Source organism: Marmota flaviventris, chromosome 13 (genome assembly GCF_047511675.1).
Source record: "Marmota flaviventris isolate mMarFla1 chromosome 13, mMarFla1.hap1, whole genome shotgun sequence".
Taxonomy (NCBI): Eukaryota; Metazoa; Chordata; class Mammalia; order Rodentia; family Sciuridae; genus Marmota; species Marmota flaviventris.
This window is the reverse complement of record NC_092510.1, coordinates 101,356,672-101,384,528: the sequence shown is the minus strand read 5'-3', so window position 1 is coordinate 101,384,528 and position 27,857 is coordinate 101,356,672. Positions and strand designations below refer to the sequence as shown.

The window sequence follows — 27,857 nt, the reverse complement described above, 5'->3', positions numbered from 1 at the left end:
AAGTTTCCGTTTCAGTTTTTATTTTTAACTTTTATATTATTTCTAGGATGATCTGGAACAAGCCCAACTTATGCTTGGCTCCCTTTCTTCCTCGAAATAGAGAAACTCGCATTTTCCTTCTGTTTCTTCCATGGCTTTTCCTTGCTCTCGGTCCTTCTCCTTACGGCTGCGCCCTCCCCGCCCCGGGCTAGGCCCCTCTTCCTGCGCTCCCCTAACTGCCTCCGCCCAGTCCCTCTTCCCCCTGCCTTCACCCCACGCATCCTCTGGCTGCCCTGGAAGCCCAGCCTGATTCACTTGGTCACCCAATGGGGAGGAAGCCAGGGACAGAGGCGACACTGCGATGCGTATGGCAGGTGGAGTGGAGAGCAGTCAGAGCGAGACGAGCGTTCGCTGTGTGACCTTGGCGAGCGGCTACGCCTCTCTGTGTTTCCGTCTCCTCTGCAGAACTCGATGCACCGCTGGGTTGGGCCCGGGACGGCTCCGCCAGGGCACCCCCACCACTCCACCCTCGCCTGCTCGGGTGCGGCTTTCCGCTGCAGAGCGGCGACCTAGCGCGGGCGGCGGCCGCGCCCCGCCGGATCGGCATCCCACCATCTGCGGGCGTGCGGCTGCCCCATTGGCCGGCGCGGCTCTGCAGGGCCGCCCCATAGCCAATCGCAGCTGAGGGGCGGGGCCTGGGCGCGCCGGCCGCGCTTTGCGGCCCCCGCGGATGCTCCGGCGCTGGCCTGGCCGCGTCCCGCTGGCTGGAGCGTGCTCGCGCGGGCCATGCAGGAGCCCCTGCTGGGAGCTGAGGGCCTGGACTATGACACCTTCCCCGAGAAGCCGCCCCCGTCGCCCGGAGAGAGGGCGCGGGTCGGGTGAGAGTCGCTGGGCGTGGGGGACGGGCGGGGACTGGGCGAGGTGGCTCTGGTCGCTCCAGCGGGCGCTGGCTCCACCCTGGGTCCCCACCTTTGGTGAGTTGCCACCAGGACCGTTTGGATCCTTTCTGCCCTCATGTACCTAACCTTGCTTAAGAAGCTGGACCTCCTTAGGGAAGGGACCATCCGAAAGAGTGACAGCCCAGCTGTCATAGACAGGGAGAGGGTGAGGGACTTGCCTAAGGCCACACAGAAAGCTTTCAGAAGCAGAGCTGGGGGCAAAACCCAAGCTTCCTCTCCTGGAAAAAAGTACCACAGCCACAGGCTGACGCCCTGGGAATTTCCAGGTGGCAGCACTCAGGCCCTGGGGAGGTGTCAATCTGACCAGTCCGGCAGCCACTGGGCTCAGGAGAGTCAGCAGCTCAGGGAAAAGAGACTCAGACCCTGATTCTTTTGTCCCACCCCCACCACCAGGGCCCTGCAGAACAAAAGGGTGTTCTTGGCCACCTTTGCTGCGGTGCTGGGCAATTTCAGTTTTGGGTATGCCCTGGTCTACACGTCCCCTGTCATCCCAGCCCTTGAGCACTCCTCAGACCCAGATCTGCATCTGACCAAAACTCAGGCATCCTGGTTTGGGGTAAGGACCATGCTTGAAGCTGGAAGGAGTGGGGTAGGGGAGCATGAACCCTCTGAGCTTTGCCCACTGCTAGGGATTCCCCAAGAGCCCTCCTTGGGGCCCTCTCCAGGGCCCCAGTCCACCCCCTCCCTCACACACTCCTGGCTGCTGGTTGGTGGGGGGAGGCCAGATCATAGCAATGAACCAGGAAGTGAAAAGCCAATGGAGAAAACCTGGGACAGAACAGGTATGGTGCCCCCAAGGTCTCCCAGAGGGTGAGGGTTCCCCAGGCCCACAGTCAGGCTGCCACAGCAGACACCCCTCTGGATGGATGGAGGGGACAGGGGTATCAGGTGCCAGTGGGACAAGGCACCAGCTGGGAAAGATCAAGATCTCCAACAGCAGCATCCAGAGGCCATGGGCGGAGAGGAGAGGAGGACACCCTGGATTCTAGAATTAAAATCTAAATAGCCTCAGATTCCAATCACAGCTTGGTGGCTAAGAGGAAAAGACCCAGTGTTTACTGAGCACTTTGTGCCAGGTCTGTGTGGACACTTGGCCGACCTGTGAGGTGGGTTCTGTGGTTCTCCCATAATACAGCTGGAGGGGCTGGGGATAGAGCTCAGTTGGTAGAGTGCTTGCCTCACATGCACAAGGCCCTGGGTTCAATCCCCAGCACCACAAAAACAAAACAAAACAAACAAACAAAAAACATAATACATCTGGAGAAACAGGCTGGCACAAGCTAAACCTGGTGCCCACGCCCCACTGCTGATGAGTAGTGGTGTTGAGGCTGGGTCCTGGCCACCATCTTCAGGGAATCCAGGAACATCCTGGGACCTTCAAGTCAGAGTCCCCTATGTTAAAATATTAGACTGAGAACCACTGTACATATGTGGCCCCACCTCCTCCCTAGGGCAAGACCCCTAAAATTTAAATGGTTGTGCGCATGCTGCCTGCACACTTGCGGAGACTGGAGGCTTACCATCATAGTGGGCCTGGGTCTGGGGCTCGCTCCTGGGGTTGCCTGGGGAAGAAGCTGCCCCTGGCTCTGATGGGGTGGGGGTGCTCCCGGCCCCACACACATGCCTGCGCCCCTTCTCTACAGTCTGTGTTCACCCTGGGAGCTGCTGCTGGGGGCCTCAGTGCCATGGTCCTCAATGACCTCCTGGGCCGGAAGCTCAGCATCATGTTCTCTGCCATCCCCTCTGCGGCGGGGTACGCGCTCATGGCAGGCGCCCATGGTCTCTGGATGCTGCTGTTGGGGAGGACGCTCACTGGCTTTGCTGGGGGACTCACGGCGGCCTGCATCCCGGTAAGGCCAGGACCTGTCCCGCTGCCTTGGCATGGCCACTACTTGCTTAGGTCTTCTGGCCTCAGGCCTATGGTCAGTGAGAATGTGCTTGCTGTCCCCTCTGGCTGCCCAGGGAGCCTCTGCTCACCACCCCTCACCAAGGTCCCTGATTTCAGGAAACTGTCCCCATCCTGGACTCCCCCTACTTCCTACCCTGTTTCTTGACCGCAGTCAGATGCATTTCTCAACTGGAGAAGACCCACATTGAGCAATGGGGAAGTCCCTGCCCCATACCTTCCCTGGCGTCTTGTCGTCATCTCATCTACCCATACCCAGTCAGCACCCTGATGAGGTCAGGGTGGGGACGAAGGTCACTGAGGAAGACACACCTGCTCAGCCCCTAGGTCTGGGTGCCCCCCAGACCCATGACTGCCCAGCCTCCATCCCCACTCAGAGCTGAGTCATCCCACTGCCTTGCAGTCAGGAAGCTGAGGCTTGAGAGTCTGCAGCAGTATCGGGTCACCCCAGCAACCTCACCTCCCAAGGCTCACAGGGGCACTTGCCCTGTGAGCGTGCTCTCCAGAGCCTGGCCAGATGAGTGTCTTGCAGGTGTACGTATCTGAGATCGCCCCTGCTGGTGTCCGTGGGGCCCTGGGGGCCACGCCGCAGCTCATGGCAGTGTTCGGATCGCTGTCTCTCTACGCCCTTGGCAAGTATCCTGCACCTTGCAGACTCAGGGGAGCACTGCAGACTTTGGAAAGGGAAAGGACATGCCCAGAAGGAACCCAGGGCTTAGAGGAAAGAGACCTGGTCCCCTGCGCCAGTGGGCCACCACCCCACCCTGTCCCAATATTCATGAGGCCCAGTTCCTGGATGGGCAGTGAGGGCATCTGGACCAGCAGTCTGGGTCACCTTCGAGCAGTAGGAGGCCTCAGTCATGAACAGCTAAGGTGGACCAGTGTAGGGGAGAGCCTCGTGCAGCAGCCTGGGCAGGTGGCGTGGAGGCCTGGGCCTGGCCTGCCCACCCTGTCCCTCCCCTCCTCTGGCCCTTCAGACCCTCCCAGGACCTCTTGCTACATGCCAGGGGCCAGGCACTCCCCACAGCTCCTCCCTGCCTCCATCACAGACCAGGGCATTCAGGGAAGGACTCGGCTCACAGGGCAGATGAGGCTGTCCAGAGGCTGCAGTGCAGGGCCTGTGTGTGTCTGCCACGCTCCCCTCCTCCAGGCCTCCTGCTGCCCTGGCGTTGGCTGGCCGTGGCCGGGGAGGGGCCTGTGCTCATCATGGTCCTGCTGCTCAGCTTCATGCCCAACTCGCCGCGGTTCCTGCTCTCCCGCGGCAGGGACGAGGAGGCACTGCAGGCACTGACCTGGCTGCGCCCAGCAGATGCAGACGTCCACTGGGAGTTCGAGCAGATCCAGGACAATGTCCGGAGACAGGTGTGTTTGGGGGCTGGGTCTGGTGGACCCACCCCAGGCACCTGTGGTTCCATGTGGCCTGAACTAGTTACTAGGCCTCTCCCAGGTTGCTTTTCTTGGAATAAGGTGGTTACAGCTGACCCAGAGCTGGGGCTGTCTCCATCAGCGGGGTCTCCCCAGCCCCAAGAGTGGCCAGTGCAGCTCCCTCAGCAACGGCCTTGTGTTCCAGAGCAGCCGAGTGTCGTGGGCGGAGGCCCGGGACCCCCACATATACCGTCCGGTGCTCATTGCCCTGCTCATGCGTTTCCTGCAGCAGCTGACAGGCATCACGCCCATACTGGTCTACCTGCAGCCCATCTTCGACAGCACAGCCGTGCTGCTGGTGAGCGCCTGCCTGAGTCCAGGTGGGCTGGCGGACCGGCTCAGCCCCGATCCCCAGCCCCAGGCCCTGCTGTGCCAGAGTTCGGGCATGCACACCCTCATGTGTGGAGGCCAAAGGGTTCTTCCTGTCTCTGGGCCACGCACCTGCTCTCAGAATTTGTTTTTAAGTAAAGTTTAAATGGTTTTAAATAAATTATGCAAGATGATGGAGGAAACTGATTTAATAGAAACGCAGCACCACCACCCCCATACCAGGATTCTGCTCAGAGCCCTGCTGGCTCCTCAGGGAGGCTGCCACTTTCCTGGGACGCCAGCTGCCCCTGTGGGAGGGAGATAGCAGCAAGGTTGCCAAGACCCCTGTCCAGACGCAGTGGAGAGGATTTGAGAACAGCAGGTTTCCTGGGGCAGTGGGCTCAGTGGTGAGCATGGCAGATGTGCCCTGCTGGGAACCCCAGGGTGGTGTGCAGAGGAAGCGCCTGGCACACAGCAGGCACTTGGCACTCCAGGGTAGCTGTGACTGTGGCCTTGGGTCTGAGCACCCTGCAGGGCCTTAGGCAATCAGGTGGGATGAGAAGCAGGGACAGGAGCAGCAGGCCAGTCCTCTCAGCCTCAGGGGTCTCCTCCCCACAGCCCCCCAAAGATGATGCAGCCATTGTGGGAGCCGTGAGGCTTCTGTCCGTGCTGATCGCAGCCTTCACCATGGACCTGGCTGGCCGCAAGGTCCTGCTCTTCGTGTCAGGTGAGGCTCTCTGCCCCACTCCTCCCCTCCCACCCACAGCGTCTCTACCCATTGCCACTTGTGCCAGAGCTAGGGCACAGCCACCTGGGGCCTCCCCAGCACCTGGCACCAGCCAGCTGCTCCGAAAAGCCTGCTGGAGCTCGGGTGAGCAATGCACCGGGGGTGAGGGGAGCCCAGACCAGGGCTGGCAGTGCGTGTGCTACCCTGTGGGAGGCCTGTCCCAAGCCAGCCATGCTGCCCGGCTCAGGGTGCCACAGAGCATGACAGCTCCCCCAGGAGAGCCATGGCTCAGAGGGTCCTGGCCCCCGAGGGCCACCTGTGTCCACAGCAACCATCATGTTTGCTGCCAACCTGACGCTGGGGCTGTATGTCCAATTTGGTCCAAGGCCTCTGGCCCCCAACAGCACTGTGAGCCTCGAGACCCTGTCCTTGGCGGGCACAGAGCAGCCCCCGGCCACACCCACCAGCTACCTCACTCTGGTGCCCCTCCTGGCCACCATGTTCTTCATCATGGGTAGGACTGGGGTTCCTGGGGGTGGGGTGATGGCCTGGGTGAGGGGCTGTCTCACGGGTGAGGCAGGGGCCGTACTGCTGTCCTGTTTGTCTGCTGAGGGGGGAGGCTGGAGAGGTGGGGACAGACCCGGTGTGCCCCCCCGCCACTCTCCCCTCTCCTGGCAGGCTATGCCATGGGCTGGGGGCCCATCACTTGGCTGCTCATGTCAGAGATCCTGCCCTTGCGTGCCCGTGGCGTAGCCTCAGGGCTCTGTGTGCTGGTCAGCTGGCTCACCGCCTTCGTCCTCACCAAGTCCTTCCTGCTGGTGGTGGTAAGTGTTTGCCATGGGCCCCTATGTGGTGCCAGGCCTTCTGCGAAGGGACCCAACCCCACAGTGTTCAAGGGAGAAGAGCACGTGCCCCTTACTAGAAGGCTGAGGATGGTCAGGGCGCAGCACACCAAGGCCCCTGCGTTTTAAGATATGAGAATGAGTTGGGGAACTGTCCTGAGAAGTCAGGTCCCCTCCAGGCCAGGACACAGCCTGGAGCTCTGCCAGCAGCCGAGAGCGCAACATCCACACTCAGGCTTGCCATCCCAGGCGCTGCCCACTCACCAGCCCACCTCCTGCTGCAGCCAGCAGGCCCTGGTGGCACCAGAACCAGCCCTGCTCTAAAATCCCACGAGCAGCTGACTGGAGCGGCCTGGGCCAGGGCGGAGCACAGAGCTGGGTGCACACTGCTGCTAGAGGGTGCAGAGCGGAGCCTCCAGGAACACCTAGACCAGCCCCAAGGGGACCCCCAGGGAGGCAGGTCCTGGGAGAGGCCCCACAGGCCTCCTGTGTGACCCACCTTCTGCTCCCCCCCTCAGAAAGCCTTCAGCCTCCAGGTGCCCTTCTTCTTCTTCGCGGCCATCTGCCTGGTGAGCCTAGTGTTCACGGGCTGTTGTGTGCCTGAGACCAAGGGCCGCTCCCTGGAGCAGATCGAGTCCTTCTTCAGCAGGAGGAGGTCCTTCCTGCACTAGGCCAGGGATCTACCTGCCAGGTGGCCAGGCCTCCTTGGTGGCCACAAACCCATGCCCTGCAGCCGGGACGCGGCGCAGCCGTCACTCCTATGAGCCGCAGCACAGGGCCAACCAGGACCTGCTTCTGACTGGACAGGCAGCACGCTCCGGCTCAGGCGGCCTGCAGGAGGTGGCACAGACCTGCTGGCTCTCAGGCTGGCCCTTGGAGTGTGCCAGGCCGTGTGGAGGACAGAGCAGCACTGGAGGTGGCATTGGCTCAGTACAGGAACATCGTCACTTAGCCTCCTCCAGGCGTCTTGCTGTGGACAGGAGGGTCTGTGGACATCATGCAGCAACACATGCCCTACTTCCAGAGGCCAGGGCACAGGACAGCCACTTGCCCCACATCAGCCCCACCTCAGGGATAGGGGCAACCATCTGCAAACTGTGTTCACCCTATTTACAAAAATAAATAAGTTGGGCCTGCAGCCCTATGGAGGAAGGAGTGGGGTCTTTAGCTGGAGGAGGCTCCCCACCTCTGCAGGCAGGCCAGACCAGACACCGGCCACGGCTTCAGAGCCTGCTGGCCCAGTAGGGCCCTAAATTCATGGTCACTCTGGACTTGAGCTCAGTGCAGCAGAGAGGCAGGAGGGGCAGTATGGTGTGTCACCTTGGAGCCCCTTTCCCCGTCTAAGCAGGCTGACAGGGCCTTCAGTTACTCCTGGGCCAGCAGCTCCTGCTCCGCCGTCATGGACACGGGTATCCCTACTGCTGACAGACGCCAGAGACAGAAGGTAACAGCAGAGAGCAAGCGGAGGAACTGCAGCCCTGCTTTACTGCTCAAAATGCAGCCGCGTGGAGGAGCCCACCAGGAACGGGCACAGAGGAGGTGTGGGGCTGGAGTCCCAGTGATGTCCCCCGCCCCCGATGCGGGCCTCCAGAGCTGACTGCAGGCCACCTGGGAATCTCCTGGCAAGCAACACCCCACTCTGGCCTGTGACCAAGGCCCTCCTGCCTCCGACCCACCCTGTGGCCTGCCCAGCCCAGCACTGGGTTTCCCCTCGAGGTGGATGTCACCTTCCTTAACAGCACAGCCAGCACCTCCTCTCCCTGCACCTGCAGCAAGGTCCCTCTGAAAGGGTTGGGGCCTGGCAGGAGTGACTCAAGCCCCACACCAAGACAAGTGAGCAGGGGGGCAGACAGGGCTGCTCCTCCCGGGAGGTAGACGGGTCTTACCACTGCACACACACGCATAGCCCTTTGAGCCCAGCATGGGCCTGAGGATGGTAGCCCTTAAGGAACCCTGAAGGCACGTGTCCCACCAACCTAGGACTGAGCCTGGCCAGGATCCTGGAGGGCCGAGGCCCACTCCAGACCCCACTGACGTGTCCTGGGGCAGTGCTGGGCAGAGGCCCTGCTCCCAGCCCCAAACTCTGCAGGCCTGCATGTTCCCCCTGGGAAACAGACCTGGGGCTGCTTTCCTGGGAGCAAGAGCCAGTCCCTGAGTTCTGGGGGTCCACTGCAGGCCCACCTGGGGGTTTGGGAGGGAGGGAGACAGGGAGCTGGGCCCAGAAGCAGCGTTTTCCACAGCAGCCTATTCTGCCCAGGCGTGGCCAGACCTTGTCAGACATATGCTTAGTGGCCAAGAGCCAATCTGCTAATCAAACCAGGGTCAAGGCCACAGGGCAGGAGGAAGAGTCAGCAGTGTGGCAGGAGGATGAGGGCCATGAACGGATACATCCAGGAGGGGTCCCGGCTTCCCCATGCGCCTGCATAGGGGCTTGTGCCTGGTGGCCTGGCACTGGGACAGGGGATACAGCTCTGTGGGGGAGATGGGCTCTGGCTTCTGCCCAGCTCTGCAAAGGCAGGAAGCTCCCCAGGGGCAGGCTGGCAAGCATACCTGAGGTGGACCAAGCTCAGTCCCTACTACAGGCTGCTGCAGCTGCTACCACCAACAGGACCACAGCAGAGGAGCGGGTGGGACCCTATAAGCACCCCTCCCCACCCCCTTAGCACCAGGGCCTGAGGTGGAGTGAGAGGCAGAAGCCAGCAGCCTGGGTCAGCTGAGAAGGCAGAGCAGCTAGGGTACCTGGAGGAGCCTGTCCAACATGCCAGGGACTGGGAGTGGGTCCACCTGACCAGCCAGCCACTGCCAGGCCTGCTGTGGGGGCAGGGGTGCATCTTGGGAGCACTATGGGCTCCCTCCCAGAGGACTGGCCATGTCCCTGGGCAGCAGCAGTCAGCTTGGAGACATTGTTCTCCCCAACCTCTGCCCTGAGGACAGGGAAACTGGGCAGGATTGGAACTCCACCTGCCAGGAGAGCTGGGAGACTTTCCCTATGCTTCAGTGCTCAGGCCTCAGGGACCTGGTTGGGGAGTCCAGAGCCCAGGTGACACGCCCCTCAACTCCCAGCCAGGGCCAGTGTGTCTGGGGGAAGCTGCTCCTAGGCCTGGGGTGGACCCTATCACGTGAGGCCTGCAGACCCACCAGAAGCCCAGTCCACTAAGCCAGGCTGGCAGGATCAGGCCAGGTGGCCACCCCCACTGCACTGAGATGGGCCATACAGCCCAGGCCCTGAGCACCAGCCAAGTCAGGCTCCAGGCTTGGAGAACAGGCTGGCAGAAGAGGGTCAGGCAGCGGGGGGTCCTCTCCCAGGCTGTCCCATAGGGCTGGTGCTCTGCCTCCTCCATAGAAGCTCATGGACCCCACTGTGGACTCGTCACAGCTCCCCCTCCAGGGTCTCTGCCAGCTTCTCTTCGTCTGCCTGCTGCCTCTGCTGCTGGATCCGGGCATAGGAGATGGCATCACCCCTGGGGAGAGAGCGGGGGTGTCCTGCAGGGCCCAGCCTCAGGCCCAGCCCTCCTGGCTACCACCCAATCCAGGCATGACTGCAGGCAGAGCCTACTGGGCCTCTGGTTCCCCAGACAGAGGCTACTGCTAGGGGACAAAGGGCTGGTCACTTCTGAAACTGGCACAGGCTACCTGGATGTTGAGTTGAGAAAATCTATTCAGTCTGGGCTCAGCAGGGGGAGGGTGGCAACGGGCTATGAGGGGTCTATACACTCTGGATGGACAGAGGCCAAGCAGAGTGACACGGGCCACCCAAAGGCCACCCAGTGGTCTCGCCTGCATTCCCTAGAGAACTGATGAGCCACTGGCAACCCCTTTGCCTCAACTCCCACAGCTGAACAACAGAGTCCACCCTCAGCCCTCCCCCCTGGACAGCAGGAGGCAGGAGGCCCACCCAGACGCACTTTTTGCCCAAGGCAGAGAGTCCATACAGCACCCCTGTGGCAAAGGCGATGGCATTGCCCAGCAGTGTGGTCAGGCTCAGGCTCATGATGATGGGGACGACGGCCATCCTAGGGGAGAGACAGAGGTCAAGGGGCACTGCCACTCTGTGCCACCACCATCCCTCCAGACTTCTGGTGGGGGGATGGGGAGAAGGATCCTCAGAAACCAACAGGGACACACATTCAGGTGGGGCTTCTGAAGCCATGGGGTAGCCCCAACAGGCTGCCAACACCTGTGCCTTACTGGGGTGAGGAGCCAAAGCTCTCATCAGATTCTCAGCAAGGTCTGTGACCTACAAAGAGTCCAAAGCCCTCCCTGTTCATAGAGAGAGGCTGTGCCCAGAGAATCTGTTCACAAAAATCCCTGTGACCAAGTTGCTTAGTTCTAAGGCTCAGTCCTTTGCTGTGACATAAGGTCAGGCCTCAGCTGACCTGGGGCCTGGAAACCATAGGCACTGAGCAAGCAAAGCCAGCCAAAGCTTGACAGGTAGGGTCCCCACCTCAGACCCCTGGCCTCAGGCTCCTCAGTGCAGACCTGGGCAAGGCCCAGCCCAGGCCAGTTCCCACCCAGCTGGGTGCCACCTGGCCTGTGGTCTGCTCTGGCTTTAAAATCCCAGCAGCTGATTCTTGATCCTGGCCACCAGAGCAGCAGTGACTCCTGGGTCAGCCAGGAAAATAGCTGTCCCACCTTCCTGAGAGGAGATCAGACTCCACCAGCTGCATGCCACCTGAGTTTCCATTCTAGATGTTACTGCAGCTGCACATTTAAAGTTACAGACTGTCTGACCTTGGCTTGCGATGGTTCAACTTAGGGTGTTTTTTTTTTTTTTAATTTTACGATGGTGCAAAAGGGTTGCAGGCTCAGTGGAAACTGTGCTTAGAATCTGGGTTTTGATCCTTCCTAGGCTCTGGACACATGTCAGGGCATCATCTCATAATGTTCACATGGATGGCCGCAAGGCTCTGCACACACATGACGTCACTGAGCTGAGTGGTGGCACCTGGGTGCAGAACAGTGCATGCACACCTGACGTGCAGTGGATGTGTGGGCCAAGACCCCATCGTAAGTCCAGGCACCTCTGCAATAAAGTAGCAACGGAAACCACAGGAAGGGACAGCCCAGGGGAGACCTTCAAAATAAAACTCAAGGCAAACAGGCCAGAAAATATGTGCAGGAAATGTAAGGAGGTATGGGATCTTTAATAAAGAAACACACATAACCTGCTAAGTGATTCACTAACAGGCTGTGAAGTAACCAGAAAGTCCTCAAATAAGAAAATGCAGCTGGGCACAGTGGTGCACGCATGTAACCCCAATGGCTCAGGAGGCTAAGGCAGGAGGATTGCAGGTTCGAGGCCAGCCTCAGCCACCTAGCAAAGCTGTTAATAACCTAGTGAGACCCTGTCTCAAAAAAAAGAAAAAAAAAAAGGCCAGGGACATGGCTCAGTGGTTAACCGCCTCTGGGTTCAATCCCTAATACCAAAAAAAGAAAAAAAAAAAAAAAAGGGGTGGGGTCTCTGATCCTGTCATCCTTCACCATTCAGACACAGGAGGGCCTGCAGAAACCAGCGTTTGTGCTCTCAGGGGCAGGCTGCCAGGCAGCACTAGTCTGCACTTATCTTAAAGATAATCAGGAACAATAACCAGCCTCCCGTGCAAAGGGCCTGCTCTCAGAGCTCCCGCCTAATGAGTTACTTGCAGGCAGTTCTGTCTGGTGACTCTGATGTGAAGAGCCACATACTGAACTTGTGGGAAACAGGAAAGTAGAAGCAAAGCACATTTAGAGGCCATGATGATTTCCAAGCCCCATCCTGCGTTTCCAGCTCTCATCAGGACGCCTAGGCCAACCAAGCTGCTGTGAAAGGCCACACAGCAAGGCCCCTTCAGATCCACATCTGCTAACTCCCCACCAAGGGACCGAACCCCCAGAGCCTGCTACTGTCTCACTGCACACAAAGCTGCAGGCACTTCAATCCCATCCATCTTTGACCCTCACAGACTGGATGCCCAGATGTGGGACTGCTAGGCCACACTCTTCAGCAGCCATCATGTAGTCATTCCACCCGAGGCCACCAAGTCCCACTCCAGAGAGGAAGCCCATGCACCAGCACCTGCCCCATCCACCCTCACCAGCGGCCCTTCTGGTCCTGTTGCCAGCAGGGTTTTGGGGAGCCGTGTCAGGGGCTCTGCCCAGCAGTCCCTCACCCACAGTAGAAGAGAGCCTTCTGCCAGGAGCGCAGCCGGTCCACCCTCTCAGCCACTGTGTTTGCAAACTCCACGAACTGGCAGCAGAAGGGCGCCTCACACAGCAACAGCACGAAGGCGTTCATGCTAGGGCAAGGGCGGGAGAGAGGGACAGCTGGGTGACAACCCGCAGCCAGGGGCAAACCAGCACCATGAGGAAGACCACCCTTCCCACCCAACCCAGGAAGTGCCCAGCTACTCCAGGGCAGGGAGCAGCTATCCCCAGGGAGCCTCTTCCAAGCACTTCACCCCCAGCTGTGCCCGCACACCCACGCCCCTGTCTGAACTGAGCACTCATGACGGAAGAGGCTGGCCATCTGGCTCCGTCGTCCTTCTTGGCTGTGACAGAGGAACAAGACCCTCTCAAGTGGCACTGAGCCCATAGCAAGCTCAGCCATGCAGAGTACCCACAGCTCCACCAGCTGGCAGCACTATCGCCACCATCACCTACATCACCACCCCAGGGAGGACAGACACCAGGCCACCCACAGTCAGGCAGGCGTGATGATGGGTGCCCGACCCCATGGAGTCCTGAGCCCAGGGACAGGTAGGCTAGGCAGACGCAGGGCCGTGGGAGCCCACACTGGGAGGAAGGTGCTCAAAGGCCTTCTACCCCAGCACGCTCACTGGGAGCAGCTGACCCCTGGGGCTTCTGCCCTGTCCCGTGGGTAATGGCCGGCTACCAGGCACTGAGCCCTGTGTGCCAGGCTGTCTGCCCAAGCCTGAAAGGAAAGTGCCATCAATACCTCTTTTACAGAGATGCAGCCTCAGGACCGGAATCCCGGGCAGGAATTTTCTTTTAACTCTTAGTCGCTGCCCTGGCCTCCAAGACAGCCCCGCATCCGCCCAGGCCTCTGTGCCCAGTGGACCCTCCCATGCCCCACTCACCAGCCTCCACCCCTGCTGCTTCAGGCCAGCACAGGCCTCTGTCCCCCCCCACCTGCCCGAGTCTCCCCCAGGCCTGAGGTCTGAGGGCAGGGCCTGCCTCTCGTCCCGAGTGCCCCTTGCAGCCCCTCGTGGATACCAGCAAGTACACAGCACAGTGCCACACCATGTGCCAGAGCTGCACTGCGCCAGTCCCCGCCCTGCCTGTGCCTGTCCGTGGGCAGGGGCTCGCCCGTGGCGTGGCAGCCCCGGCTCCTGCACAGCACAGGGCTGCTTCTCCCGCCGGACCGCCTCTGGCACTGCTCACCACCTCCCAGCAGCGCCGCCCTCTCCCAGCTCAGGCCAGCTCCCTCCTGGCCACCCTGACCACAGCCCTTCCATACTATAGCCCAGGAGCTCCCAGGGGGCAGGAACATCACGCTGGAAGAGGGGTCTGAAGAGCCCGACTCAACGGACGCTCAAGGACTGTTTACCATCTCAATTCTGCACCCAGGAAAGGCACAGGCAGGCATCCCCCGACTCCTCATTAAGAAACCTGAACGAGGGTGAGTGGGAAGGAGGACAAGGCCCGCGCAGTACCTGAAGTCCGCAGGCCCCAATCCCCGCCAGGCAGGACAGCCACGTGCTACTCACATCATCCACACGCCAGCGGCAATTTTCAGAGGGTAGATAGTGATGCAGCTGAAGAGTCCGGAGATGGCACAAGCTTGAAAGAAGCAGCACAGCAGGAGTCAGCAGGGAGGTGGCAGAGCTGATGGAAGGGCTGCCTGGGAGGCGCGGGGCGGCCCTGAGAACTCGGCTAGAGCTCAGCCGCCACTCAGCTCGAGGCTCCCTCTAAGCCAGGAGGCTGGAGAGGTGAAGCAGCTCGTCCAGGACCTCGGAGCTGGCCAGCTCCCGGCACTCGAGAGAACGTCCCCCACCTTCATTCTGAGGCCCGGAGGGACCTGTCCTCTGAATCCAGCCACCTCACGGGTGGTTAGGATTAAAGAATAAAGTCACTCAAAGGCTCAGGACAGAGCCTGAGTGAGGGCCACCTGTCTCCACTCATGGGCTGGCCATATAAGGAGTCCTCAGACTTGGAGTCCTTGGCTGGGACTTTGGGACAAGAGGCTCCTTCTCCTGTGTAACAGCCATCAGGACCAGAGAGACAGAAGTCGGCTCAGCTCTCTCTAGCAGCTGAGTGGCCTTCCCTGTATGTAGCCGACCTACCCGATGTGAGAACACCACAGGGCCAGAGGGGATGGCGTGTCCTCCCCTGCCCCGAATGTGGATCCCTGATGCCCCTCTCTTCCCATCTGCACCTCAGAGCAGAGGCTGTTGCACCCACTCGCTCCTCTACCACGGCCCAGCTGCAGTAGGAGCTTCAGGAGCTGCCAGGCCATTCCAGGGAGCTGGGAGCTGGGTGGGAAGCAAGCCCAAGTGGTGGTCAGGAAAGGGCAGGAAGGGACACTAGCCCTCTGACACAGCAATCAGCAACCAGCTCATTAAACTTGCAGCAGCTCCTCTGCACCTGATCCCTCCACCTGGCCCTGGAATTCTGCCGTTTTCCATTTTCCCGTGTAACCCTATGCAGACGGTAGGCGATGCAGGAAGAAACCGGATAAGTGACCGGAACTGAGTGGGACTGCCTCCTGTGCCACGCACTCAAAAGTGGCCCTTGGCATTCTTATCAACGTGCCTCAAGCAGCAAGGTTCCCCTAGGTCACAGATGCAGGGGACTGACTGCCCCTTCAGAGAGCCAAAGGATGGCATGGCTTCTGCCCAGGAGTAGCTGGGCTTGGTCTCACCTGAGCAGCCTGCTGCAGTCAGCATCCCCGCCTGCAGCCTGATGCTGCCCCCACTGCCCTTACAACACAGGCTTTGGGGAGGACCAGGTCCAAGACAGACAGACGGCTCCAGTCAGGAGTCCTTGACAATGTGCAGTTAATGGGTGTCCATCCAGGATTGCCAATGCCCACGTCTTCCGTGTTAAGGGGATGTTGCCACGCAACCCTCTCTCCTCCTGGCTAATCCCTCCAGATGGCCTTAGGACCGGGGTTAAGGCCCCTCCAACTCCCCAAGGCCTCTCAACTCAGGGAGGGCAACCCTACCCCAAAGTGACCAGCCAGGTGCACAGCCCTTGTGGAAACCCGTTACATCTCTAAAACAATCCATGTTGTATCTCTCCTTCCCCACTCCCTCTCGGGTGTGTGTGTGAGATGGGGGTAACGGGGGGATTGAACCCAGGGGTGCTCTACCACTAAGCCACATCCCCATTCCTTTCTTAATTCTAAGACAGGGTCTCCAACGTTGCAGAGGTTGGTCCCAAACTTGTGATCCTCCTGCCTCAGTGCACTGAGTAGCTGGGAGCACAGGTGTGCAACACTGCCACTCTAGAACACCTACATGTGTGCATTCTGCCCTGTGGTATACTATTTGGTACTCATAAGACAATGTCCCCCTCAAAATACACAGGTGCAGCAGACCCTTCAGGGTGTGGCACAGGTCTCCTGAAGTTTACTTGTGGCCCCAACACAGCACCAGTACTCTTGGGGCAACCCCACTTTGAGAAGAACAGGATTGGATGGGACTCCAGGGTCAACCTGGGAGTCAGGTAGGCCACGGTGACCAAGATGGAGGGAGGATGGCAACCTGCAAGCCATGATCAGGACCTTTCCTTTCTCCACCACTGACCACTGCCACCCTCAGTAACGCCCACCTGATCTGCCAGGAAACAGCTAACTATCCTTGAGAGAATGTGACCTCCACCCCACCAACCTCTCCCAAATGGACAGGAGCTATGCCTTTGGATAGGAACTACCTTGCCTGCAGCAGGCTCCTAACCCTGCCTCATCCTGCCAGAACTTCCACCTCGCTCACCACAAGGCTGGGGCTTGCAGATGCCCAGGTGCTCCTTCTGGCAGGAGAGCAAAAGAGTTTGCCCCTGTAAGCCTCCAGCCCCCTGTGCCAAGCAGACACTGGAATCCCAGCAACTCCGAAGACCAGCCCAGCCCTGAAGCTCCAGGAAGTGACAGTGTTGATAGCAGACATGCCAATGGACTCCTATTTGCTTTGGAAGGCTGGCAACATGATCTTCACCTGTGTGGCGGATCTTCGCTCCTTTTGTCTTCTCTGAGCCTGTGCTAAGACAGCCCATTCTCCTGGTAACCTGAGGTTGGGGTGTGTGCCTGGCAGGTCTGGAGGGTAGAAGGAGGGCCACCGAGAGGCAGGGAGGACAGCATGAACAGAGTGGACCGCAGAGAGAATGGAGAGTGAGGATCCAAAGGAGAGGTTGCCTCCTTCTGCCCACTGTCCAGCCGCCCTCAGGGAACACCTGTCCCCTGCACAACCTGACCCTCAGCAAACTTCCCAGCCAGTGCCTTCCTGCCACAGTCTGACCAGATCTGCACCCGCCCCACTTAGGAACAAGCTTTGCTCAAAGGTTGGGAACAGGTGTCCCACCTCGCCCAGGTGGGAAAGGGCAGGGCGACTTCAGGGAGACTCTGCTCCCCTTTTGATGGCCCCAGAACAGCCAACTCAGTCTCGGGGCCAAGCCCAGGCCCGAGGCCGGGAACCACCGCAACCCCGAGGGCGCCGGCTCCCAGCGGCTTCGCCACGTCTGGCGAAAACCTGACCCGCGCGGGTTCCTCCCCCGGCCGGGTACTCACAGATGGCCCCCAGCACGCCTGACAGGCGACACAGCCAACGGTACCACCAAGTCATGCCCTCCTCCTGCGCGGGCGGAGCGGGGCTGGCCGACGCCCCCGCAGCGCCTGAGCCGCTCATGCTGCCGCCGCGCCTCGGTGGAGCCCCGGACCGGCACAAAGACCGGTCCGCCCGCGCGCTGCCTTGTGGGAGAGGGTCATTAGCATAGGAGGCGGGCCCGCCGGCGAGGTAGAGGGTTGGTGGATATTAGCATAGGGGCGGAGCCTGCCAGACAGGTGAACACTGGCATTGAGGGCGGGGAGAGGGATGGTTGCTCTTTACAAGGTGGGCGGGGCCTTCCAGCAATACAGGGTAGTGGAGATTGATGGATATTAGCATAAGGGGCGGTCCCGCAGAAGAGGTTGGCAGTTGACGGACATTAGCATAGAGGGCGGGGCCTTCCAGCAATACAGGGTAGTGGAGATTGATGGATATTAGCATAAGGGGCGGTCCCGCAGAAGAGGTTGGCAGTTGACGGACATTAGCATAGAGGGCGGGGCTCGCAGGTACGCACGAAGGGCTGGGTATTCATTACGTGGGGGCGAGCCTGGCGGCAGCTGCACCTATACGTACCAAATCCTCCCACCTGGACTGACCTAGGAGGGAGGAGTGGGTCTTTGCGGAGAGTTGGGAGTGCGCCAGCCTCAGGACCCAGTCCAGACTCCACTCTCCCTGGCCTTTCCTGTTCCCTGAGTAGGAGGAAGACAACTGAAGGTGGCGAATGAATCCCCACCTTGGGGGTTTTCAAACCAGGTTTAGACAGATTACATGAAGAAAACATCAGGTCAGGCCTCCCATTTCCTTTATTGACATCTGAAGGGCTGGGAACTGCTTTCCCAAAGAGTCTCCACCTCCTACACCTAAAGCCAAGACCCCAAAGAAGAATCCCTAAGATTGATGGAAGTCCTAGTTGGAAGGCACTCTGAGACCAGAGTTAAACCCTACAGGTTGCCCAGACATCTACTAGTGTTCAGTAGGTGTTGGGTTCGTTCTCTTTCCTTCCAAAGCTTGGAGAGAAATCTAGGGCAGGGCCTGGCTGTGCTCCGGGCTCTTCTGGCATTCTGGGATTGAGGGTCCAGTACTGACCCTGCAGGCTGGCATGTGCCTCCAGGAAGCCCTGGCTAAACTCCACCTCAGCCTCACTGCCCTCCGACTCCCAGTAGAGCGCCTGCTGCCCATGGAATGTTGTGGTCCTCAGGCTGTGGGCATCCCGGATCTGCAGGAAAGAGGACAAGCAAAAGGAACAGCCCTGAGGGATGACTAGCCAGTGTTTCTACAGGCCTGTGTATGCAAATTACCACACATACAGGATCACATCTAATCCTCACAAGAGCCCTGTCAGGTGGCCACTCCTGTTCTACTCAGGAGAATGAGACTCAGGGATGTTACACCATTCCCCAGAACACACAGCCAGAGTGCCAGAGCTGGGATGGGACCAGGCCTGATTCAGAAGCCAGGCTGCCTCCTCTGTGGGAGCTGAGGCCTTGCACAGCACTGTTCTCCCAAAGACAAAAAGCCTCCCCCCCACCTGTGCTCTCCTGGCAAATTACATCAGGCTGGGAAACGGGAACCCATGCTTCCACTCCAGGTTAACTGGCTGTCTACACAGAAGGGATCCTTCCTACTTCCCTTTTGCAGGTAGTGCAATAAACACTTCTTGGTGAATAAATGGAAGAAATTCCTCCCATTCTTTCACTAATGATTCTGAGGTTTTGATCTGAAGTAAATGAAAGGGGTCCCCTAAGCTCAGCAACCCCATCCTCAACCCAAAGGACAGCTGTCCAGAATCAGCAAATTCCCACATGGACTCACTGAGACATAGCTGGCGTTGGTTCCCTTAGTTCTAGGGTCCATGTGGGTGACCAGAGCATGGATAGCAATCCGGGCCTGTGGAGCCACACTGATGAAGACCCGGCAGCCCCCTACACCCATCATCTCTGAACTCAGTAGGGGGCTCACGATTTCACCCTGGGGTCCAAAGAGCTGTAAGTCACATTCTGCAGGGGAGAGCAGGTGGGTAGACCAAGTGTGGGTCTCAGGGACTCAGGAGCCAGACAGGCTGCTGATGTCGGGCAGGTCACAGTTGGGAGCAGTGGAGGGATTTGCAGCACTGGCTTAAGGTCAGGCTTCCAGGAAAAGCCCCCATGGAACCCCCTCCACCAATCCTAGCTGAGCGACTTTAGCAAATGCTTTCAATGCTCCCAGCTTCCATCCCTCCTTTACAGTGGAAGGCATTTGTCAGGAGGGCTTGATGCACTTATGCTACACAAGTACTCACCAGTGAAACTGGCACAAAACAGGGCCCAATATGGCAGCCACTTGTGCCCCAACTGCTGCCCCTCTGGAGCCTCCCTAAGGCTCAGATGCTTATGTAGGGGGGAGGGCAGGAAGTGAGCAGTGAGACCTTGACCCAAGCAAGCTCACTGCTGAGGGGCAGGGAGGGGCTTGAACTCCCCACAACACTTTCACATTCGATGGGGGGACCAGCAATCTCTGGAGCCACCTTGGGCTGCTGGAAGACAGCAAGTCCCTGAGGCAACCAAGGTCATTAGCAGACCATTGCAGTAGGACCACGGGTAAGGCAGGAGTCCCTGCGATGCCATCCTCTGTCTGAGAGGTGTGTGGTAGTGTGCATTTTTGCACAAGCAGGTGTATGAGAAGAGGACTGAGGGAAAGCAGCTCACAAAAGGACCTTGAAGAAGCTGAATGTCCAGTGAAAGGCAAGGGCAACGGCCTGAGGAACTGGGCAAGGATGTGGACCAAGTCCCATGTCTCCCCGTCCAGCTGCATGGCCCAGAGAAAAAGGGCTGCAGCCCCCTCCGGAACCCACACTGTGCACATGCAGAGCAACACTGAATACCCGGGTTCCTTCGTGGCTGGCTCCCCATCTTGCTCACTGCCCCACTGGAACTAGCCCCATTCCTGGCCAGCAGCACAGGCCCAGTCGCCCTCTGAGGAGGTAGCACCTTGCTATACCTCTGTAGAAAGTTCCAGGGGCAGGCTGGCTCCTGTACCCCAGCAGCACTCCACTTCCGGGCCACACAAGGTGCAGCTTAGCCACCAGAATGTTGGTCCTGGAGCTGAAAGTCAGGCCAGACAGCTTCCCACACAACTTCTTCCACATGAACCGGCCCCAAAGCAGCAACTTCTCTCCTGGAAAGTAGCAGGCAGTGAGGGCCCAGCACTCCTACTCCAGGTTGGCCGCTGTGCTCCTGGTGGGCTGAGTTGAGTTCAAGCCACCACTTTCTTACTGTGTGACAAGTGGGGCATGTTATTCAATCTCTCCTAGCCTCAGGCTCCTCCTCTGCAAAATGAGTACTCACCCCGCGGTCATTAGATGACCCCGAGCATGAAAAGCAGGCATGCAGGTGGAGCACCCCACCAACAGCAAGAGCGCTAGAGTCATGCCGGCCCCTGGCAGGCCTGTAACTGCCAGCAACTGCCCACACAACCCAGATGTACCTGCACTGCAGTTGAGGGTGCTCTCAAGGACTTGGAGTATTACCACCTCACCCAGGGGCCGCCCGATGGCCACCACACAGTCCGCCTGCCCTGGGCCTCGCATGTCAATGGTTCCTGTGGGCTCCAGGTGCTGCCTGCCACAGGCACCTACAGAGGGAGGAGGAGCATGGTGAGCATAGCCACTGGGGGTCCCAGCAGCACAGGGCCCAGCTCTCCCTGCTGTGCAAGGAGCCAGGACAGGGTGGCCCAGCAAGAAGTCATCTCAAGTCAGGAATGGGACTGCATGGATCAGAGTATTGTGATCTAAGGCAGAGCCGCTTCCAGCTGCTCCAGGGAGAAGGAGGCAGTGCAGGGCACTGGCGTTGTACCACAGGGACCTGGGCTCTAGGCTGCACCCAGCAAGTCACTAGATGGTGACAGTTATGAATAAAAGTGTGGTTTCCCTTGGCCAAGCAGGAAGGGAGTCTACCCTGAGCCCAGTAGTATATGGTCCAGAGGACAGAGGGCTTGTCTTGGCTTTCCCAGGTAGAGGTGGCTTTGCCCACCCTGCAGCCAGCCTCCCACAGAGAAAGGAGGAAGGAACCTAACTGGACTCCACCAGGCTTTCCTGGGGCCACTCCAGAGAAGCACCAGCAACAGCAGCTGTGGTCTGGCTGGGGTCAGTGGCTTCTTTGTGGGGCACTGAGCGGAAGGTCCCCTGCTCCTCACAGGGCCCAGCTTGGCAGCTGCGCACTGTTGCTGGCTTGGGTGAGTGCTGGCAGAAGCTGGCTGGCACAGGTGCCTGGGCTCCATGGCAGGTGGCATGCCGGCGCTGGATGCCATCCCCACAGGAGACAGAGCACTGCAAAGAGGAGGCAGGAGTCACGCTGGCCATGAGGACAGCAGTGCCACAGCCAGATGTATCTGATATTGTCCTCGCACAACCTGGGAGTGACAAGTATCTCCATGCTATGTGCTGGGAGACTGAGGTCCAGTGAGGGCCCTGGAGTCAGTCATGTATGTAGCAAGAATTAGGATTCAAACCCATCTCACCCCATCACCCTCACAGCCTTTACCCCCCAAAGTCTATGAGTCCATGAGGACACCCTTGGGGTGTCCTCCTCCACATTCCATCAGACCCTGCCCAACTCTGGCCCTCACCTCTGCCCAGCCCAGATGCCCAGGATCCTGCTGATCAAGGTGGGAAGTGGCCCTGGAGGAGGCCTCTGGGGCTGTGGATCGTCTCATCTGTTCTACCCCTGTACACCCCTGTACCCCCACTGAACCAGGCCCTCCTGGGCATTCTGAGTCCTCTTTGCCTTTGTCTTTCTGGTGCTTGGCACAGGGTGGCCGTGGCTCTCCGTAGGACTGAACTATCTGCCCTTGTGCCCCAGTGTCTCCACTCTTGGCCTCCGAAGGCCCAGCTGCCTCACGATTGGGCCTGTGGTGCCTTCTGTCTCTAGGAGCCCCTTCCCCAGGAGATCCCCCTCCTCCTTTAGGAGGCCACAGTGAATCAGTGCCTGCAGGGCTCCTTGTGTGTGAGGACTCACAGCTCATGCCACCCCAGTCCCACTGGGAAGTCTGATGGGCTGCAGCCCTGACCTCTGTCCAGGTGCCAACGTGCCACAGGTAGGTACAGTCAGTGGGGAGGCAGGGGACACTGGCTTGTGGCCGCACCAGAGCTGCACAGGACACCTCATCCACCTCAGTGTCCTGGCCTCCTTCAAGTTGCATGCAGGCCACTGTGCGGACAGCAGTGCCAAGACCACAACTGGCTGAGCACGGACCGAGGGATGTGACCTTCCACCTACAGGAAGAGAAAACCCAGAGAGAGCTGGCTCCTGAAAAGATGGCACTGCCCATAGGGGCTCTGCTCCACCTCTGTGTCTTAGGACATTCTCTTGCACAGATTCCAGGGCCAAGTGAGGGCAGTGCAGCTGCTAAGTCTTCTGCATAGTAGAAGCAGGACTCCCTGGAGCAGGAAAGGTTCTGAAGGGCTCTGAGAAAAGAGCCCTCTTGTCCCCTTTATCACATAATACCCCAAACCCACAGAGCTGCTGGCTGGCCAAGTGCCAGCACAGGAAGTGATGCCCAGGATAATGGAAAACAGATCTCAATGTGCCACCTCCTGTGAGGAGAGATGAGGTGTCAGAGATCCACACCATCCTGCTGTGTTAATTAGAACCACTCAACAAGTAAGAACGGCCGCATTTTTCAGAACTGGAACGTGAACCCAGGATGCCTGTACTGGGGCCTGGGGTCCTAAATGCTACACACCACTGCCCTCATGACCTGTCACTCTGCCTTATGTGGGATCAGACACAGGGTGATGGCACAAGCCACACTGAGACACACCTCTTGGGTGTACAATCTTCACCTTAGCACCACTGGCACTGGGGCTATGTGACCTGGTCTGGAGGACAGTCCTGTGCATGGCAGAACAGGTAACTTTGCTCCTCCCTCTGCCCACAGAGATAGTAGCAAATCCCCCTCCCCAACTGTGACCACTAAAATATCCCAAAAATTGTCAGGATAACCTGGGGGGCAGAACTGTGCAGCTGAGATGCCCCTGCCCTGGAAGGGAGACCATGAGCAGAACTGTGAGCAGAGCACAAGCGCTAGATGGTGGGTTGCTGAGGAGCAACAGGGCACAGTGTGGGTGTCTGGGCGAGCCGTCTGGATATGTCTGGGAGAATACCCCTGCTGTCAGCAGAGCCCGGGCAGCCAGGACCCCACAGATCCAGAGAAGAACTAGGAGTCAGAGAAGAGCTAGGAGTCAGGAGGAGCCCTGGAACACTCTGGAACAGTGAGGAGGCCAGACTGGCTACAGCAACATTCCACGGAAGCCAGAGCTTGTGTGTGCACGTAATTCCCATCAAAACCCCATACCATTTCTAAATGTGATGTAAAAAAATAAAACGGGACTTCAGCATGAGCAAAGAAAGCAAGACACTTGCACCGTGGGTGCTACATAGATTCTGGTTTTGTCTTTTTTCCCTGGCAGGTAGGGGATTGAAGCCAGGACTGGTGCATGCTAGGCAAGCATTCCACCACTGAGTTATACCCCACATCTTTTTTATTTTGTGATGGGGTCTCACTATGTTGCTGAGGCTGGCCTTGGACTTGCAATTCTCTTGCCTCAGCCTCCTGAGTCACTGAGATTATAGGCATGTGCCACTGTACCCTCCTTCTAAATGGAATTTAAAGCTACAAAACATAAAACAATGTGATATGGTTTAGGAAAAAGCTAGGAAAAATCAAACCAAACCTGGTAGAAAGCCCAGACATAGACTCTACCACATAAGAATTCAGGCTAAGGGATGTGCCATGTGGGGAAAACATCTACAGTGGTGGCTTTGTGGTCCCATCTGGGCCTCCCCATCCATGGATGGTGTCACACCCTCAGGGTCCTGCAAACACCACCCCCAGGACCTTCCCACAGCTGAACACAGGACGACCACCTGCCTCTCTGCACTTGAACCACACCTCCACCTCCAGCACAGCCGGCCAGGCAGCCCTGTTTCCTCAGGACTGTCCATGTGCCACTGTGCTGCCCTGGAATCCCCAGGGTGCCTGCCTGGTGTCTGCACACACCAGAAGCCCAACAGACACGCCCTAGTCTGTCCTGTCCCCTCACCTGGGTAGACAGGGCTCAAGACTCTAGGCCAGGCAGTCCCTGGCACTGGCTGTCAGGCAGTATCTCCTTGTCATTATCTCCCATGGACCCTCTGCATAACCCCCCACCCCCACCCCCATCCTGCACGCGAAAAAAAAAGCTCACGCTGCAAGCCACTAGCTGGTGGTGCCACCTGCGACACACTGAATAAGGGAGCCAAAGCTCCCTATGGCCAGGAACTCAAGGTGTCCCCCTCATCCCTCCAGACTGGCTAGAGACAGGAGGCTGGGAGGACCTGTAGAGATTTTCTCCCTACTGGGGATAAGGTTCTCTGCACCGAGGTCCCCACCAAAAAGCTCAGCACCAAGGACAGAGCATTCAAATCAACCCTCTTCACAGAAGGGGAAGCTGAGGGTGAACAACAGCTGTGTCCATGAGGACGTGGGGTCCCCACAGGGCAAAGGTGTCGACTCTAACACATGTCCCAGCACCAATCCACCCTGAGCCTGCCCACCAGCCCTGCCACCTTCCTTCCCTCCATGTTGCCGTGTCACACCCAATGCTGCCAATCAGACTGTAGGTCTCACTGTCCATCACTCCTTGTCCTATGTCAGATCCAGGAGAGCAGGGAAACTCATCTGCTTTTTCACTGCTGTGTCCCTGGCTCCAGAATAGCACATGGGCACAGTAAGAGCTCAGTAAAGAGCAGGTGCTAGCCGGGGCTAGGGTGTGGCTCAGTAGTAGAGCGCTTGCCTAGCACACGTGAGACACTGGGTTCAATCCCCAGCACCACAAATAAAAATATTTAAAAAAAAAAAAGAGAGAGAAGAGAGAGCAGGTTCTAACTAGAAAAGCAGAGTGCTCCCACAGCATCTGGGTCCTGAGCAACGCACTGTCCATGCAGGATGGCCTCAGATCCCCCCACAGCCTTGGGAGGGCACCAAGAGCTTCCAGTCTTCTGGGAAGAGGCAGGCTCACCTGGCTGGACAAGGTTCTGGGCTGCAGTCCTCAAAGGGGCCAGGTCGGGGCACTGGCCAGCACTTGGAGTGGGGCAAAGGGACAGGGCGGCCGTGGTCCAACCTTATGCAGCGCACAGCCAGGGGCACCTGACCCCCTCCACAGGTCACTGGGCACGGTGCCAAGGCTCGGACCTCCCACCTGCAGGAGGAAAGCCGGCACTCCATAGGAGACTACTCCCAAGTCAGATGCCTTCCCTGCAGCTCCCCTCCCCAACTCACCGAGCGGGGCACGGGCCAGCCCGACAGACTTCCTGCCGGCTCCCAGGCTTGTCATCCACACCACACAGCTCTTCCTGGACAGGTGTCCCCAGGGCAGAGTCCATGCACAGGAAACGCAGCTCCATCAGGCCTGCAGCAGGAAGCAGGGTCCCCCTCACCCTGAGAGGCAGGTTCAGCAAGGACCTGGATCACAGGGCAGCTCTAGTAGATGAGGCCCACTTACCATCTGTGTGACTTGGACAAATGACTTTATCTCTCTGAGCCTCATGTTCATATAATATAATGGCATCTACCTTGCAGAGACATTTATAAAGATGTGGAAGGACAGCCGTGAAGTGCCTGGTGCACTTAAGTGGGAGTGGCTGCTGTTCACCAAGAGGCAGGGTTAGTGCCAGGTCAGGGCACCTCCCATGGTGCTCACTGTCAGTGAACTATCAAGGCCATCACTTCTTTGGGATCCCCAAAAGCAGTTGCTTGCTGGCCTCAGCTCTAAGCACACTGATGTTGGACTGAGTGTGTGGTTAGGACTTGTGTATAGAAACACTGCATATCACATCTATCTATCTGTCATCTATCTATCCATCCATTTATTTATTGGCACCAGGCATTGAACCCAGGGGCGCTTAACTACTGAGTCTCATCCATAGCCCTTTTTATTTTTATTTTAAGACAGGGTCTCAGTAAGTTGCTGAGGCTGGCTTCCATCCTCCTGCCTCAGCCTCCTGAGTCACCAAGATTACGGATGTGCACCACTGTGACTGGCTTCTTCCCACAGCCATTAGGGTAGAAATTAAATTCTTTTAAAACCAGAAGATCATATTGATGAGCATATGGAGAAACTGAACCCATGTGCTCAGTCAGTGGGAATGCAGGGTTCCGCTGTGGAAAACAGTACAGTGCTTCCTCCAAAAATTAAACCTAGAATGCCCCTGTGACCTAGCAGTTCCACTCTGGGTGTCACTGAAATACCGAAGGCCGAGCCTCAGCACCCCACGCTCGGCGCAGCAGCACTTGCTGAAGCTAACTTGGAGACAAGCCAGGGGCCGTCCTCACGTCTACACAGAAAACTTTTTAGACTTAAGAAAGAAGAGAGTGTGACACCTGCTACCACATGGAAGAAACTTGGGGACATTATGCTAAGTCAATGAGGCCAGTTACAAAGGACGAACCCTGTGGGACCACACAGATCTGGGGTCCCCAGAGGAGTGAAACCACAGAGACAGTTGGGAGACTGCAGGCAGCAGCGGGGAGCTGGTGTTGGGCGGGGAGGGCAGTACTGATGGAGAGGCCCTAGAGGAGGACAGTGACCCTGGCGCAGGGCAGTGTGCACTCATTAATGCCCTGAACCAGACACTACAAAATGGTTTTATGACAGGGAGCAGTTTACAATAAAAAATTGGAAAAACAAAACAACATTGTGTTTCTTAAGAGTAACTTTGCTTCTCTGCTTTGGTCACTTTGGGCCCACCTCTCGCAGCTCTGCGGAACTGAGAGACAGGCTCTCGGTGCCAACCTTGCTGGGTGCTATCAACCTCCCTGTTTTTCAGCCACTCAGGGAACACAGGTAGAGCAGGCAGCAGGCACTTGGCTCAGGTCTCCTGTGAGCCTGCTCCTTGGCACTACAATGCAGGAAGGGAAGAGAGCTTGTGACCAGTGCTGGTCCTCAGGCACGCTCTGGGGCCTCACCTCGCCCACAGGATACAGAGCATGGCCCTGTCAGGGGAGTCCACGTGTGTGCGGCCTGAGCCTCCAGCCTGGCACTGCCCAGTGGCAAGGGGGCCTCTTCCCCAAGAGACGTGGTGTCCGGCTGCAGGACGAGAGCATCTGGTGAGTGGATCTGGCATTCCCACCTCCACCCTGGGTGCCCAGCTCCCTGGCCCCCATCCTGACCTCCTGAGGAGAGATCAGGGAGAGCAGGAAGTGGCTGCACACATGGGGCTCCCCCTGCTGCTCCTCCTGCTGCCTCTCATCCCCTATAGTACTCTGTGTACCCCACTTCAGCCTTTGTGTCCCATCGTGGAGGTGTTCACTGGGTGGGGCTATGAGCTGGGGATTAGCAGTGGGGTCTGTAGGCATGCCTGGCCTGCAACCCCCAGCTGGGAGGGGCTGGTCTGGTCAGTTTCTGAGAGCAAGGCCACTAAGCCCAGACCCCCTGGATGCCAGGTGGGGCAGCAGCCAAGTCCAACCCTCCTTGGATGCTCCCAACAGGTCTCTATCCTCCGAGCCTGGCTTGCCCCTACCGGGGCGCTCCGAGTCTGTCCTCTGGACAGGGTAGCCCTCACAGCACCCAGCAGAGGGATGGTGCTCTTGCCGTGGCCTGCAAAGCACTGCTGACCAGCACTCATTGCTCTTCTCCTAGCCAGGTAAGAACCAGAAGCCTCAGCCACCTCCTGCCCTGGTCACTTACCTGACTCCAGCCTGGAGGACACGCCATCCTGGTACAGGGCTTGAGAGCAGGTGACCTCTCATCCGTGCAGCAGGGCCCTGTAGTTGCTGGTGCCTGCAGGCCATCTGACCCCTGCACAGGTGTTATATTCCAAAAGGCCACACTTGTTCCACAGGCCACTGTGCAGGGGCCAGTGTCTGATACCTTCCACCTGAGACAGCATGAGACCCTCATCAGGCCCTGCTCTGCCACCTCACTATAGGCATGGTCCA

General features: G+C 58.5%; 3 protein-coding genes across 4 annotated transcripts in view; 1 reads left to right on the top strand and 2 right to left on the bottom strand.

The window, feature by feature from the left end:
- The first annotated feature begins 678 nt into the window (after positions 1-678).
- On the top strand, positions 679-7,299 carry Slc2a6 (solute carrier family 2 member 6). 2 transcript variants are annotated; one of them, XM_027942227.3, is made up of 10 exons: positions 689-857; positions 1,332-1,494; positions 2,582-2,788; positions 3,377-3,476; positions 3,995-4,206; positions 4,415-4,567; positions 5,197-5,305; positions 5,634-5,819; positions 5,984-6,129; positions 6,666-7,299. In XM_027942227.3, exons 1-10 carry the CDS (start codon positions 766-768, stop codon positions 6,816-6,818), a joined length of 1,521 nt encoding a protein of 506 aa, XP_027798028.2. In that variant the 5' UTR covers positions 689-765; the 3' UTR covers positions 6,819-7,299. The 2 variants fall into 2 exon arrangements, 1 of the variants encoding a protein (XP_027798028.2); XR_011704186.1 differs by lacking the exons at positions 5,197-5,305; positions 5,634-5,819; positions 5,984-6,129; positions 6,666-7,299 and having other exon boundaries at positions 679-857; positions 3,377-4,206; positions 4,420-4,508.
- Positions 7,300-8,822: 1,523 nt separating this feature from the next.
- Cacfd1 (calcium channel flower domain containing 1) lies at positions 8,823-16,985 on the bottom strand. The gene is made up of 5 exons (XM_027942244.3): positions 16,868-16,985; positions 13,854-13,926; positions 12,297-12,422; positions 10,053-10,160; positions 8,823-9,608 (listed from the first exon to the last, which is right to left on the bottom strand). Exons 1-5 carry the CDS (start codon positions 16,983-16,985, stop codon positions 9,518-9,520), a joined length of 516 nt encoding a protein of 171 aa, XP_027798045.1. The 3' UTR covers positions 8,823-9,517.
- A 704-nt stretch (positions 16,986-17,689) lies between these two features.
- The window catches only part of Adamts13 (ADAM metallopeptidase with thrombospondin type 1 motif 13), a 32,633-nt gene continuing 22,465 nt past the window's right edge, over positions 17,690-27,857 (bottom strand). Inside the window, exons 21-30 of the mRNA XM_071600416.1 lie at positions 27,607-27,796; positions 26,886-27,006; positions 25,200-25,329; positions 24,940-25,119; positions 21,948-22,152; positions 20,955-21,207; positions 20,367-20,513; positions 19,881-20,057; positions 18,717-18,901; positions 17,690-18,120 (exon numbers count right to left, since the gene is read on the bottom strand). Of these exons, the coding sequence (XP_071456517.1) occupies positions 17,875-18,120; positions 18,717-18,901; positions 19,881-20,057; positions 20,367-20,513; positions 20,955-21,207; positions 21,948-22,152; positions 24,940-25,119; positions 25,200-25,329; positions 26,886-27,006; positions 27,607-27,796 (1,834 nt within the window). The 3' untranslated portion in view covers positions 17,690-17,874. The remainder of the gene's footprint in view (positions 18,121-18,716; positions 18,902-19,880; positions 20,058-20,366; positions 20,514-20,954; positions 21,208-21,947; positions 22,153-24,939; positions 25,120-25,199; positions 25,330-26,885; positions 27,007-27,606; positions 27,797-27,857) is intronic.